General features: G+C 43.6%; 1 protein-coding gene and 1 long non-coding RNA gene across 11 annotated transcripts; one reads left to right on the top strand and one right to left on the bottom strand.

Moving 5' to 3' along the window:
- The first annotated feature begins 8,261 nt into the window (after nt 1-8,261).
- On the top strand, nt 8,262-9,162 carry LOC147991896 (uncharacterized). The gene is made up of 2 exons (XM_087538857.1): nt 8,262-8,729; nt 9,106-9,162. The coding sequence occupies exons 1-2, from the start codon at nt 8,262-8,264 to the stop codon at nt 9,160-9,162; spliced, it is 525 nt and encodes a 174-aa protein (XP_087394983.1).
- A 1,406-nt stretch (nt 9,163-10,568) lies between these two features.
- Nucleotides 10,569-14,802, bottom strand: LOC125521443 (uncharacterized). 10 transcript variants are annotated; one of them, XR_015606405.1, is made up of 8 exons: nt 14,565-14,802; nt 14,259-14,413; nt 13,957-14,011; nt 13,331-13,405; nt 12,272-12,507; nt 11,980-12,167; nt 11,100-11,383; nt 10,569-10,901 (listed from the first exon to the last, which is right to left on the bottom strand). It is a non-coding gene; the product is annotated as an uncharacterized LOC125521443 (long non-coding RNA). The 10 variants fall into 10 exon arrangements; XR_015606484.1 differs by having other exon boundaries at nt 12,272-12,490; nt 14,565-14,798; XR_015606448.1 differs by lacking the exon at nt 13,957-14,011 and having other exon boundaries at nt 12,272-12,490; nt 14,259-14,425; nt 14,565-14,801.
- Between the last annotated feature and the right edge of the window lie 314 nt (nt 14,803-15,116).

Here is a 15,116-nt window from a genome sequence, read left to right as displayed (position 1 = left end):
TTATGTGGAGAGTAGTAAATTTTCTATGCTTGTAGATCATGAAAAGAATGCTTTAGGTGCTGGTTATATAGTTGAATTCATTCATGATGCTACTGAAAATTATTATGAGGGAGGAACATATGCTAGTAGGAATTGCAATAATATCAAGTTTCCTCTCTATGTGCTTAAAATCTTGAAGTTATGCTTGTGTTTGCCCTCCTATGCTAGTTGATTATTGTTCCCATAAGTTGTTTTCTCATAAAATCCCTATGCATAGGAAGTGGGTTAGACTTAAATGTGCTAGTCATATTCTTCATGATGCTCTCTTTATGTTTCAATTCTTATGTCTTATGTGAGCATCATTGAAATCATCATGCCTAGCTAGGGGCGTTAAACGTTAGCGCTTGTTGGGAGGCAACCCAATTTTATTTTTATTTCTTGCTTTTTGTTCCTATTTAGTAATAAATAATTCATCTAGCCTCTGTTTAGATGTGGTTTTATGCTTTTAATTAGTGTTTGTGCCAAGTAGAACCTTTGGGAAGACTTGGGGAAAGTCTTTGTGATCATGCTGTAAAAAACAGAAACTTTAGCGCTCACGAGATTAGCTACAACTTTTTACTGGAGAGTGATATTTAGTTGATTCTTTTTGAAGGTGATTAATAGATATATTCCTCAAGTCCAGCAATTTATTTTAGAATTTTTTGGGTTCCATAAGTATACATTTTATACAGATTACTACAGATTGTCCTGTTTTTGACAGATTCTGTTTTCTATGTGTTGTTTGCTTATTTTGATGAATCTATGAGTAGTATCGGAGGGTATGAACCATAGAGAAGTTGGAATACAGTAGATATTACACCAAGATAAATAAATAAATAAATAAATAAATAAATAATGAGTTCATTACAGTACCTTATGATGGTGATTTGCTTTCTTATACTAACGGAGCTTACGAATTTTCTGTTAAGTTTTGTGTTGTGAAGTTTTCATGTTTGGGGTAAAGATTCGATGGACTATGGAATAAGGAGTGGAAAGAGCCTAATATTGGGTATGCCCAAGGCACCCCAAGTTAATATTCAAGGATAACCAAGAGCCTAAGTTTGGGGATGCCCTGGATGGCATCCCCTCTTTCGTCTTCGTTCATCGTTAACTTTACTTGGAGCTATATTTTTATTCACCACATGATATGTGTTTTGCTTGGAGCGTCAATTTATTTTGTTAGGATTTGCTTTCTGTTATTTAGAACAATTTTTTGCATCTCTTATTTCAATAAAAGTGGCATTGATAGCCTTTACTATGCCTATTTTACAAGTCTTCATGTTGCTGTTTGAAAACAGAAAGTTTACCGCTGTTGCAAAAATTCTCTAGAAAAGACAGAATGTGATAAAATGTTGAAACCTTTTGCATAATAATCTATGATAAATTTAATATAGTGGTAATTTTCTTTCATAATTTTTGGAGTTAGGGAAGTATGGATCTTGCTGCATTCTTCACGGACTGTCCTGTTTAGGCAGATTATTGTTATGTTTGCTTGTTTAATGATTCTATTTGAGGATAGGACTATTAAATACGCAGAGGCATTTAGTATGCAATGTTGAATAATAATTTTAGTGATTTGCTACAGTAGAGTATGATAAGGTTTTTGCATTGGTTTATACTAACTTATCTCACGAGTCCTTGTTGAGTTTTGTGTGGATGAAGCTTTTGAGATTTAGGGAGACCGTGATATGAGAGGAATTAAGGAGACACAAAATATCAAGCTTGGGGATGCCCAAGGCAGCCCAAGATATTATTTCAAGAAGTCTCAAGCGTCTAAGCTTGGGGATGCCCCGGTTGGCATCCCACATTTCTTCTTCAACAACTATCGGTTAGTATCGGTTGATCCTAAGTTTTTGCTTCTTCACATGATGTTTGCTATTCTTAGATGCCATTTTATTTTGTTTTGCTTGTTGTTTGAATAAAGTATCAAGATCTGAAATTATTAAATGGGAGAGTCTTCACATAGCCAAATAATTATTTAACTACTTATTGATCTTCACTTATATCTTTTTGGAGTAGTTTGTCATTTACTTGTGTGCTTCACTTATATCCTATGGGTAAATAGTTGAATGAGCGAATATCATAAATCTGAAATTATATATGTTTCATATGCTTATCCCATGGGGAGTAATGACTTCACATATAAGAAGTAGAGGTGGTAAATTTATTGAAGGTTAGCAAACATTGTATTGGTCACTTGAACAATTCATGAAAGAATATTGAAGGAAGAGAGATTTCACATATAAATATACTATCTTGGACATCTTTTGTAATTGTGAGCACTCATTAAAATATGACATGCTAAAAGGTTGATGTTGGACAAGGAAGACAACATAATGGGTTATGTTTTCTTATATCCGAAATAAAGTATATTGTCATGGATCGCCCAACATGATGAGCTTGCCTTTCCCCCTCATGCTAGCCAAATTCTTTGCACCAAGTAGAGATACTACTTGTGCTTCCAAACATCCCTTAAACCAGTATTGCCATGAGATTCCACCATACCTATCTATGGATTGAGTAAGATCTTTCAAGTAAGTTGTCATCGGTGCATGCAATAAAAATTGCTCTCTAAATATGTATGATCTTTTAGTGTGGAGAAAATAAGCTTTATACGATCTTGTGATGTGGAAGCAATAAAAGCGACGGACTACATAATAAAGGTCCCTATCACAAGTGGCAATATAAAGTGACGTTCCCTCGCATTAAGATTTTATGCATCCAATTATAAAAGCGCATGGCAACCTCTGCTTCCCTCTATGAAGGGCCTATCTTTTCTTTTACCTTATGCAGGAGTCATGGTGATCTTCACCTTTCCTTTTTACATTTTATCCTTTGGCAAGCACATTGTGTTGGAAAGATTCTGATATATATATATCCAATTGGATTTAAGGCATCATGAGCTATTATTGTTGACATTACCCTTGTGGTAAAAGGTTGGGAGGCGAATCTATAAGCCCCTATCTTTCTCTGTGTCTGATTAAAACTTTGAAACCATAAATATCGCGTGAGTGTTAGCAATTGTGAAAGACTAAATGATAGTTGAGTATGTGGAGTTTGCTAAATCAAAGCTCTGGCATAGACTCTTCCTGAAAATAAGATGAATTGTAATTGTTTGATGACTGATAACACGGTTTGTTAGTTTTCAAGAAAGTTTATGATCTATACTTTAACATGTGAATAGCTTGTTACTTGATCATGAGAAGCTTTATGAGATGAGCTACTGTTATGATATATAATGATGCTAGAAAAGGTGATTGAAATTATCATTGATCAAACCTGTGCACCTACTAGCATTCACACTTCATAAATTCTTTCTTTTATCATTTACCTACTCGAGGACGAGTAGGAATTAAGCTTGGGGATGCTGATACGTCTCCAACGTATCTATAATTTATGAAGTATTCATGCTATTATATTATCTGTTTTGGACGTTTATGGGCTTTATTAAACACTTTTATATTATTTTTGGGACTAACCTATTAACCCAGAGCCTAGTGTCAGTTCCTGTTTTTCCCTTGTTTCAGTGTTTCGCAGAAAAGGAATATCAAACGGAGTCCAAACGGAATGAAACCTTCGGGAGAGTTATTTTTGGAACGGAAGCAATCCAGGAGACTTGGAGTAAACGTCAGGGAATCAATGAGGAGAGCACGAGGCAGGGGGCGCGCCTACCCCCCCAGGCGCGCCCTCCACCCTCGTGGCTCTCCTGACCGACTTCTTTCGCGTATATATCTCCATATACCCTAAAACCATCGAGGCGAAGAATAGATCGGGAGTTCCACCACCGGAAGCCTCCGTAGCCACAGAAAACCAATCGGGACCCTGTTTCGGCACCCTGCCAGAGGGGGGTCCATCACCGGTGGCCATCTTCATCATCCCGGCGCTCTCCATGACGAGGAGGGAGTAGTCCACCCTCGGGGTTGAGGGTATGTACCAGTAGCTATGTGTTTGATCTCTCTCTCTCATGTTCTTGAGGTGATACGATCTTGATGTATCGCGAGCTTTGCTACTATAGTTGGATCTTATGATGTTTCTCCCCCTCTACTCTCTTGTAATGGATTGAGTTTTCCCTTTGAAGTTATCTTACCGGATTGAGTCTTTAAGGATTTGAGAACACTTGATGTATGTCTTGCATGGGATACCCGTGGTGACAATGGGGTATTCTATTGATTCACTTGATGTATGTTTTGGTGATCAACTTGCGGGTTCCGCCCATGAACCTATGCATAGGGGTTGGCACACGTTTTCGTCTCGACTCTCCGGTAGAAACTTTGGGGCACTCTTTGAGGTTCTATGTGTTCGTTGAATAGATGAATCTGAGATTGTGTGATGTATATCGTATAATCATACCCATGGATACTTGAGGTGACATTGGAGTATCTAGGTGACATTAATTAGGATTTTGGTTGATTTGTATCTTAAGGTGTTATTCTAGTACGAACTCTTGAATAGATCGATCTGAAAGAATAACTTTGAGGTGGTTTCGTACCCTACCATAATATCTTCGTTTTTTCTCCAATATTAGTGACTTTGGAGTGACTCTTTGTTGCATGTTGAGGGATAGTTATATGATCTAATTATGTTATTATTGTTGAGAGAACTTGCACTAGTGAAAGTATGAACCCTAGGCCTTGTTTCCTAGCATTGCAATACCGTTTTCGCTCACTTTTATCATTAGTTACCTTGCTGTTTTTATATTTTCAGATTACAAAAACCTATATCTACCATCCATATTGCACTTGTATCACCATCTCTTCGCCGAACTAGTGCACCTATACAATTGACCATTGTATTGGTGTGTTGGGGACACAAGAGACTCTTTGTTATTTGGTTGCAGGGTTGCTTGAGAGAGACCATCTTCATCCTACGCCTCCCACGGATTGATAAACCTTAGGTCATCCACTTGAGGGAAATTTGCTACTATCCTACAAACATCTGCACTTGGAGGCCCAACAACGTCTACAAGAAGAAGGTTGTGTAGTAGACATCAGTACATACCCTCAGCCTCGAGGGTGGACTACTCCCTCCTCGTCATGGAGAGCGTCGGGATGATGAAGATGGCCACCGGAGAGGGATTCCCCCCTCCGGCAGGGTGCCGGAACGGGTCTAAATTGGTTTTCGGTGGCTACGGAGGCTTCTGACAGCGGAACTCCCAATCTATTATGTTCTCCAATGTTTTTAGGGTATATGGATATATATAGGTGAAAGAAGTCGGTAAGGGGAGCCACGAGGGGCCCACGAGTTTGGGGGGCACGCCCAGGGGGGCAGGCGTGCCTCCCTGCCTCGTGGCCACCTCGAAGCTTCCCTGACTTCAACTTCAAGTCTCCTGGATCACGTTCGTTCCAAAAATCACGCTCTCGAAGGTTTCATTTCGTTTGGACTCTGTTTGATATTCCTTTTCTGTGAAACATTGAAACAAGGGGAAAAACAGAAACTGGCACTGGCACTGGGTTCTGGGTTAATAGGCTAGTCCGAAAAATAATATAAAAGTGTAAAATAAAGCCCATAAACATCAAAAACTGATAATATAATAGCATGGAACAATCAAAAATTATAGATACGTTGGAGACGTATCAAAGCAGCACACTTTATATGCATCTGTCCAGTCAAAGTATAAAAAATTGTCCCAAGAACAACGGAATGCGTGTAATGTTTAGGGAAAAAACTTTGATATATTAATTAAACATCATGACAGTACAAAAAATACCAGAAGTAACAAAAAAATATCTATGTCAGTAAACCATCTAGCGATGACTACAAAAATTAGAGTGAGCCAAAGGCGTGTCGCCGTTATCGGCCCTGTCTCATTGGAGCTGGACAAACCTTGTTGTAGACTTGTAGACACATGAATATAGACGAACAAAGATCGAATCCACGCATATTCATTGAAGTCAAACACCGATCAAATACCGTGGGATTCCCTGAAGACACCCCTCTACACGTACTCCAACGATGCGAGACACCACCGAGAAAGGGGATAGACGGGGAGAACTTTATTCAATCTTCAGGGAGCTGCCGCCACATCGCCTTCCTGAGCAGGACACAAACTCTAAACAAACTAAAAACACCCGGCAAGGGTCGGGATCCTCCACGCCTTTATGGCCCTAAGGCCACAGAAGACGAGCCATGTAGGTGACGGTGCCGGCCGGTTGCGGGGAAACCCAAGACGGCTAGGAGCATTTCTTTCTTTCTAGGGAAGAAACAAAACAAGTGTGTCTCTCTCTGTTTTATTTTAGCTCACCGGAATGTGTGTTGACTATCAGTCATAAAAAATACATGGCCTTTGCTTTTTACAAAGGAAAAATAAACCAGTAAGCAGAGGAGCCCTGGCTTTTTACAAAACAAAAAATGAAGGAGAAGGGTGAACCAACCTGTGGTTGGATGGTTAGAGAGACTATGGTATCCCCATCCCACCAGGGTTCAAATCCTGGTGCTCGTATTTATTCCTAGATTTATTTCAGGATTTCCGGCAATGCGCATTCAGTGGGGAGGAGACGTTCCCGTCAACGACGAGGCGCCTACGGTGACTTCGTAAATCTCAAGATGATATGCCGGCTCAGTCTTTCGGAGGTGCTCATAGAGGTAGGATGTGCGTGTGTGCGTTTATAGGGGTGAATGTATGTGCATGTATATGAGCGCTTGTGTCTGTACTGATGTTCAAAAAAATGAAAGAGGAGGTTGTGAGCGCTGAGCACACGTCCAAACGTGCAAATCTCGCCCACAAGGGCGGAGCCTCTTGGGACCATGCTGGGCCATGGCCCGGTCTTCCCAAAATGCAGAGCAGGATATGTATGCTGCCCAAAAAATAAACCATGTCAAACCAATGTATCCATTCCGTCACACTGTTTTACCAGCGCTGCTATACACACAGGGCGTGTTTGGTTGCCCGCATCAAGCCCAACCAGGCCCGCGCGGGATGAGTGTGGGCTGTTTGGTTTCCTAGTTTTACTATTGGGCCTGCATAGCACAATATTTAAATCAGCTCTGGGCCTGCCTCGTTGGAAACGCACGAATCGGCAGTTTCTCCAGGGCCAGGCCCGAGCGGTGCATGTGGGCGGGCGCGGCTGCACGCGCGCGGCCACCCTCGAGAAGCCGCGTTGCTTCCCGAAGCACCGGCAGTTATTAGCCTCACCGCCCCTCACCGCTCCCTCTCCCCACTCTTCCCCACTCTCCCAACTCTCACCGGCGGCGGCGGATCGGAGCAGAGGAAGAAGACCACCGGACTCCATCACCGGCAGCGGCGGATCGGAGCAGAGGTAGAGGACCGGACTCCATCAATGGCGGTAAGCACTTCTCTCTCTTCGACATGCACGCTAGATTCGATCCACGGCGGAGGGGAATGGGGAATAGAGGTAGATAAGCATAGGGGTACTTCATACTAGTTCTTAGCAGTTCATACGAGTTCATACATGCAAGATCGGAATGCATAAGGTAGATTTCGGGATTTGGGGATAGGGGAATAGGGGGAAAGGGGGTACACAACAGACACCGGCTGACCGCGGCGGCCGTCACCGGCGTGCGGAGCGGCTGGTCGAGCCGCTGGCCTTCATCTTCTTCTTCATCGCCGTGCAGGCCTGCGGGTCGTCCTCGGCGGAGTCGAGGTCGATCTGCCAGGTAGGACGGACTGGCTCCAGCGCCCTAGCTGGCATGTGCACCGCCTCTTCTTCCTCCTCCTTAGGCTCCCCGCCGATGACCACCGGCGGCGCGATAACCGTCTTCGAGTACACTGCGGCACGGCGGTCATTAGGAGCCCAGTAGGTCTTATACTTGCGCCACTTCTTCCTCTGTTTAGGGTCGTCGGAGACGGCCTGATTCATGGCCCAGTGAATGATGTCAACTGCCATCGCGCCCTTCGCTGGGTCAGGAATCAGCGTCTTCAGCTCTTCTTTAGTGGCCTTCATGACCATGGCATTCGATTCGTTCTGCATGTCAGCCATGGAGCCGAAGTTCGAACACACCTCCATGGTGTTCTCGAACTTGGTCCAGTCACCAGCCGTCCACCCGAGGAAGAAGGCCCTCCAGCCAATACCCCAAGGGAAGGGGTTGGCATTGGAGCTGGAGCTAGAGCTCATGGCGATGGGGAGGAGGAAGGTTGACAATGAGAGAAGAGAGGGGGTGGGTAAATAGTGGTGGGCAGGGTGAGTAAATATAGGTGGGATGGAGAGGAGGAGAACAGTGACAGTCATGCCATTTTAGCTACAAGCTCTTGAATTAGCCATGAACTCTGTGCAATGCCTGACTCCATGACTTGTGTGCAGATCGAGGACATGGAGGTGCTCCCGGCCATTGAAAGCAAGGGCAAGCAGCCCCTTCACCCAATGCCCGACGAGGTTGAGCTGCCGCCCACCGCCGAGGAAGACCTGAAGACGCCTGAGGGTGGCGACAATGAGGGCATGGAGGAGCCCCCCAGCAACAAGCACCGCAACTACGGTCACTACCATCAGGAGGATGGCCCAACTCACTTATGCAGGGTCATCCTTGCACCGAAGCTTGAGTGCATCCCCATGCCCCTGGACTTCACCAAGCACTTCATCGCGGTGCCGACGGAGTTCAAGCTCAGGAATAACACCGGCTGCTCCTGGAAGGTGACGGTCAAGCTGATGAACAGCAAGGTGACCCTGAATCAGGGTTGGGCCACCTACGCAGCCGTTCATCAGATCAAGATCGGCTACATGGTCACGTTCAAGCTCCTCACTCCCGACACCCTCAAGGTCATCATCTTCGACGACGATGGCATTGAGGTCGTCAACAAGTGCGGGAAGCACGACGACGCCTTCGCCGCCAAGGAGTAGGGCCGGGCCACCTCTTTCGAGTGTACTATCGAATTATGCTAGTTGATGGTTTATGCGTTGAACTGTTATATCTGTGGTACTGCTTATATCTGAATTATGCTAGTTGATGCTCTGTTTATAGTCTGTTGTGCTTATGATGTGTGTTGCCGAAGTGTGGTGGTAACCTCACCAACTAGCCAAAGAAGTTACCACACATCAGGCCTTGCATACAACCAAACACCATGTCTTGGGTTTGTGGACTAACATGCAGGCAACCAAACACCGGGCAGTGTGGTTCAGCCCATGCAGGTAAGAGGGCATGCAGGCAACCAAACAACATGCATATGGTGCATTTGAGGCTGCATTTGCATAGCCAGGCTGAGTAGATAAGTGTATGCGATGCAGTCACTATTGCACACGGCAACCAAACACGCCCACAATGGTCTGAGGACGATTCGTGAACGACAACCCAGATCAGCTCGTCCATGCAGAATACTAGAGTGAAATAGATGGCTGGATTTGGCTGTCGTTCCCTTGTCGTGCATGGAGTTCTGTCTGCATAGTAGTTTCACTGTTTTATTTGGTCCAGGTCTACGAGTCGGCTACCGGTTTTGCTAGAGAGCAATTAGCTGGAGGTTATCCCTTACGAGGGACCTTCAGAGGCAGTGGCGAATCTAGAAAAAAATGGAGGGCGGGCTGGGCTGCCTGGGTCATACAAATATGTGTTGGATTGGGCCTGCAAGTAGCTGGGCTGGGCCTTAAAATTAGTAGTAGAAACAAATTTTACAGTGCTGGAGGGGGGGCTTGAGCCTGTTAAAGCCCCCCAGTAGAATCGCCCCTGTTCAGAGGTCACTTTTGGTGTCTTGGGAGTATGTCAAGTGGTGTGTCCCGCTGCCGTCACATGTCTCGTGCCAGTTGTTTTGTTTGGATTTTTTAAATAATTGCACATGTTTCCGTGTTTACGATGAGTTTTTTCTTCTTTTTTTTGGTTTTTGACTGGTTTTCCCTAGGTTTCCAAGGAAAAAAACAAGAATAATCTTTTTTTGTGTGGAAAAAATAATTGTGCTTCCATGAGAAGCTTAGATTTGCTTCTTAAGGAAACATAGATTTGCTACTCAAAAATGGAAACACTTTGTGCTTCCACGAGAAACACATATTTGCTTCTCGCGGAGGCATAGATTTGCTTTCGTGAGATGTGCTTCTCAAAAAAAGGAAAAATATGTGCCTACAGGAGAAGCACATATTTGCTTCCCGTGTCTGTGCTTCTTGAAAAAAAATGTGCTTTCACGAGAGGCTTAGATTTGCTTATCATGAAAGCACATATTTAAAAAGAGAAAAAAAATTAAAGCACGTTTTTACTTCTCGTGCACGCATCGGTTACTTCCGCGTGAAGCATAGTCGTGCTTCCGAGAAAGGAAAAAAAATGTGCTTCCACAAGAATCATAGATTTGCTTCTGGTGGAGGCACGGATTTGGTAGAGGAAAATAAGTGAAAAAAAATCATACTTTTGGCTGTGGGTTTTTCCTTTCATTTTTGTCATTTTATTGAAAAAATGATTCTAGGAAAAAAATAAGGAAAGCTTCTAGGTTACGACAAATGGTGCACATAGAGTACGCTATTTGTCAGTGACTGAGAAGGTAGGATGATCTTTACAAGAGCTAACCCTTAACTTTTACTAGTGGTTGGGGCGCCCCTCGCGGCGCCTCCTGAGCGGAAACTCTGCGGTGACAGGTAGGTCACCGCACTTTTCAGATCTTTTTTATGCCCTGGACGCGCATGTGAATGCAAGCATTGCTCATGGAATTATAACAGAAATCCCTTGGTGCTGACCAGAGCCTGCCCTGGCGCACATGTGACAGGATCAATAGGTTGGAAAAATAAGATACAGCAGCAGCACACATTCATAAAATAGATCAAAGCTACAAGCACGCAAATATAGGAGGATCATACTCCCTCCGTTTCAAATGTCTAAAGGCCATGAAAAAGCTCTGCTGGGTCCTGGAGTGAGTAAGACGTGCTGCTCTCCTTGAGGCACTTGGCCACCAGGATCCTGTCGATGCGGTCGTCGCCAATATACACCGGCAGGACGTCATCGCTTCAGTTGGGTATATACTGGAGAGGCACAACAACAGGCAGAATGTCATTGCCATAATTATTTACGACAGATTTTTACGACAGTGGTCTGAGACGCAAGTGAATACTTCCTCCGTTCCAAAATAGATGACCCAACTTTATTTATACTAAAGTTAGTACAAAGTTGAGTCATCTATTTTGGAACGGAGGGAGTATATATGAATGTTGCCTGCGTACCTAACGATTCATTCAGAAAATCCAGAGCCTTGCCCTTGTCCCATGTAATGTTTGTTCTTTGGTTATCAGCAAGAAACCCAACAACTCCATTCCAATTGGATATTACCGTTGATAGTATTAATATATCATCCTCTTCTCCTTGAAAACCATCAATAGACTTGACGCGCACATGAAAGCCATCACATGTGTTGTATTTTTTATCAAGTCTATCTTTAATAGCATCAAATTGAGACTATAGGAAGAGACCACACCGATGCTAAGCGCTTTGCCTGTACTTTTCCAACCTGCAGAAAAATTTAAACTGCTAAGTCTATACTGATCTTTTGGGGTCAATTCTCCACAAGGCTAGCAAGAGAACTTTCTTTAGCAAACTGAAGTTGATTTTGTATCAGCTTACAATTAACACAACATTATTTTCAGCTCTGAAGGTAAAAACAAACACTATCAAAAAGTGAGTACATGTAGTGGCCAACAACTCTCATAGAGCTATGTTTCATCTTTCATGTCATCTACTTAATGTTCACAGTTTTGCAAATAAAAATGTAACATTATCTATTAAACAAGGAAGTAGATGACAGTGGACTTGCTGACAAATAGGGAACTGAATTTTCATAAAGCCAGATTGACGGAATTAAAAAACACAAGGTATACAGAGGTAACAAACTGGATTGTTGAACATAAAGTATTGCGCGATCACTTTTTTTATCAACGAAGATTATGCAACATTAAAATACAAGAAAGGAGGACACTATAAGCTTCTAAAGATGCCATGTTATATCAGCGAAGTCGCTTAATATAAAAACAAATCAATAACTACCAAGGACATCGAGGCAGGATATACTAAGGATGCAAGAAAAGAGAGGGCTCAGCTTAGACATACATCTAAAGATGGTTTGGATGAGGTGCAGAACAACAGCAACTTCAACCATGTTTCGTCGACTGTTTCCTGTGCCCTCCTTGCCTTCCCTCCCATCCGTGACATTCATAAGAGTGTAGCTGCCATACAGGAGGCATGTATAATCCTTGTCATAGCTAGGAGACAGGATATTTGAACCATGTAAAATCTTCCTGTCATAAAACTGAGCATTTGGAAAGAGGCTAATACAAGGAATCATGCAATACTGTATATTCAGCAGATGTTTATCAAATTTCAGTCTATCTCGCTTTTGTACCTAGAGGACAAAGTCATGGCCGAGGCCGAGGGTGTGCATCTTCATTCCCTTCGCCAGGCCCTGCAGACGGAAGGGTTGGATCGAACAAACAACACACACGAATCAGCTGCGGTTGTAGTACGCCCACTAGTTGTCCTCACACATCCTCCTTTCTTCTCAGCCCCACGTTGCCGGCACCCAAATCCTTCCTATCCGCTCCCAGGTAGGAGAACAATGGCTCTGTAGGTTTGTAGGAGCTTCAGCAAGTGAATGAAACAATAAGAATTTTAAAAAATAGGCGTGCAAATTATAGTAGATAAAACAGAGCAACCCAACATTGTTGTATTTATGGATTTAGATCTGTCGGAGCACGGAGCAAGCATATAGAAAAAACAAGAACAGCAGCTGAGTTGTGTTGTTTGATACATGTGAATTATCGAATTTGATCATTTCATGGCACTGAAAATATTTAAAAAAATACCAGCTAGAGACCTGACTATAGAGAAATGAAGCTCACTTTGAAAGAATACTCATGCCTGATCATTGTAGAAAGAATAACAAAATACGAATACAGTGATAATAGCACTCATTTCATGTGATAAAAGGAAAAAAGAGAAGCTTCCCTGATTTTCATGGCTACATCACTAACTTTCAGGATTTGAACCTCAACCTGTTCTAGAAAGCCCACATCCCGGTTTCTATTACACGATTCGCAAATCCAAATACTTTCTTTGGTATGTATGCAGTACATTTTACAGATCACACGACTACTCCACAATCTAAAACAGAGAAACATCTCATAACTCATAAGTACAAAGTAGATGAACCAAGAGCAACCTATATATCATTCCTGTGAGAAATAACTAAGCAGGGATTTATCGGAAGAAACGATAAATGACAGCTGATAAGAGTGCTGCCTTTCAATTTCTTTGGCAAATGCTTTCCAGAAAGAAATAAGAAAAGGCTATATTTATTGTGCCCTACATAGCTCAATTAACAGAATCAATATAGATCAAGTTCGTTTGGCCGTTTCATCCAAGTTTCAAACTAAATTAATTTAGACAACACAGAAGCTAATACCTGTGTATGAGTAGCAGCTCATATCTCTGAATGCTCTTGCAACGGCTAGCTGCCCATCAACTGATGGCACATCTTCTGCAAATGATACATGTTTGGAATTGAATTAAATTAATTGTACAAACATGGCAAGACTGGAGTTATGTCTATTACCACCAAGTAATAAAGTGCCATTACAATATTCTCCTATGAGCGATGTAGAAGGAATGATGATGTGGGGTAGAATATATAGTCATGACATATTAATTCAGATCAGACAAAAGAGGAAACATCAAAGAAAATCAAAGAGAGCTGTAATGTTCATTCCTTGCTGCTGTTTAAATAACCTGATAGAACTAATCAATCTTTGTAATGGCTGTAACCAACAACTATTGCTATAGTAAATCAAGACTAATTTTTAACAGCCACTAATTTCCAGTATAGATTAACAATCTTAGTAATCCAAAGTAACATCACACAAACCCATATATGTGGAATAATATAGCAACCTATTGATCTGCTTATCCGCGCTCACCCTTCGTTCTGATTATATGTACTTACAACAACAGCTTAGTTGCTTCCACTAATCAAAGTGATTGATTAATGTAATGTTGGCACAAAAAATGCACTAAAGAGTTATCAAGTAATACATTGAGATTCGCTTCAACTGTTGACCTTCTCAACTTACTGACTTGCCTCATCATCCTATTATGCCAGACATAGTAGAGTTAGATAAAAAAATGATGCAAGGAGAGTGCAAAAGCTCTGGCACAAACACATATCAGTATATCACCGACCATCGGCTGCAGCTCGTCCATCAACTTTTGTTTATAATTTTTTAAGTTGTTTCACGGCAGGAGCAACCTTCATTTTCTTAATAGTACTAACTAACAAGGTGTAGAGACACATTAATCTGTTCAATCACCGGTTGGTAGAGAAAGTGTGAGCGCACCTGAGGGGGTGAAGATCCAGTCGATGGTGGCCGCGCCGGTGATTACAAACAGGAGATGGAAGATCGGCGCCCTTGCCCTCGCTCGGTAGCCGATCCCCATCGCTACCTCCTCGCAGCCTCCACGAACAACACGAGACTCCTCCGCCGGAAGCCGCCTGCCGATTTAGCTGGATCAATACGCCGCCATCGGCGAGGGTGCGTACGGCCTCCGTCCCAGCTGCCGCGCCGATCCGAGCCAGCGTGGGAGGAAAGGGAAAGGTGGGGAAGGGAGGGGGGAGGAGCTGGCGGACGGACGGACGGACGGACCTGCAGGGTGTGGGCCGGGAGCTGCCAGCCGTGCTTCCGCGCCATGGCGCCCTCTCCTCCGGTCGCCGGGTCGCCTCCCCGGCGGCGGCGGCAGGCCAGCTCCCCGCTGCTGTTGGGGTGGGCTGCGTGCTCTCCCGCTGGCGATGCTCATGCCGGCCGGTTACATGGGAGAGAGGCCGCGTGTGTGGGCTTCAAACCCGAGGGGTGTGGCGGCGGAGGCGGAAGGAGAGGGTTGGAAACGAGAAAGGTCAAACCCCGAGCCGTTTTCGCAAATTTAGCTAGGCAGGCGTTATCTGCGGGAGAGATATCCAGTGAAGCCGTTTGCTCTCGCGTGAGTGCGCGGTCCAGCGCCGACGTGGCTAGCGCGGGCGTTCGCCCTTGATGCGCAGTTGAATGTGTTTAATTTGAGAAGCTAATCCTTAACTAGTGACTTCGCTTTGCGGCGTGGGGTAAGCAAAATCGTGCTGTTTGGGCCGGTCCAGTGCGGGGCACATGCGCCCTGATTTTTTTTTTCTGTTGCTTCTTTTCTCATTTATGATAAATGTACATAAA

Source organism: Triticum urartu, chromosome 1A (genome assembly GCF_056163025.1).
Source record: "Triticum urartu cultivar PI428250 chromosome 1A, HENAU_Tu73, whole genome shotgun sequence".
Lineage (NCBI taxonomy): Eukaryota > Viridiplantae > Streptophyta > Magnoliopsida > Poales > Poaceae > Triticum > Triticum urartu.
Note: the sequence above shows the minus strand (reverse complement) of the source record. Positions and strands in the feature narration are given on the sequence as shown.

What these genes read in the sequence shown, in the direction of transcription:
- LOC147991896 (XM_087538857.1), top strand. Translation starts at nt 8,262, where the DNA reads ATGACTTGTGTGCAGATCGAGGACATGGAGGTGCTCCCGGCCATTGAA. An exon ending in TCACTCCCGACACCCTCAAG is followed by an intron (nt 8,730 to 9,105) that starts GTCATCATCTTC and finishes TGCAGGTAAGAG; the next exon opens with GGCATGCAGGCAACCAAACA.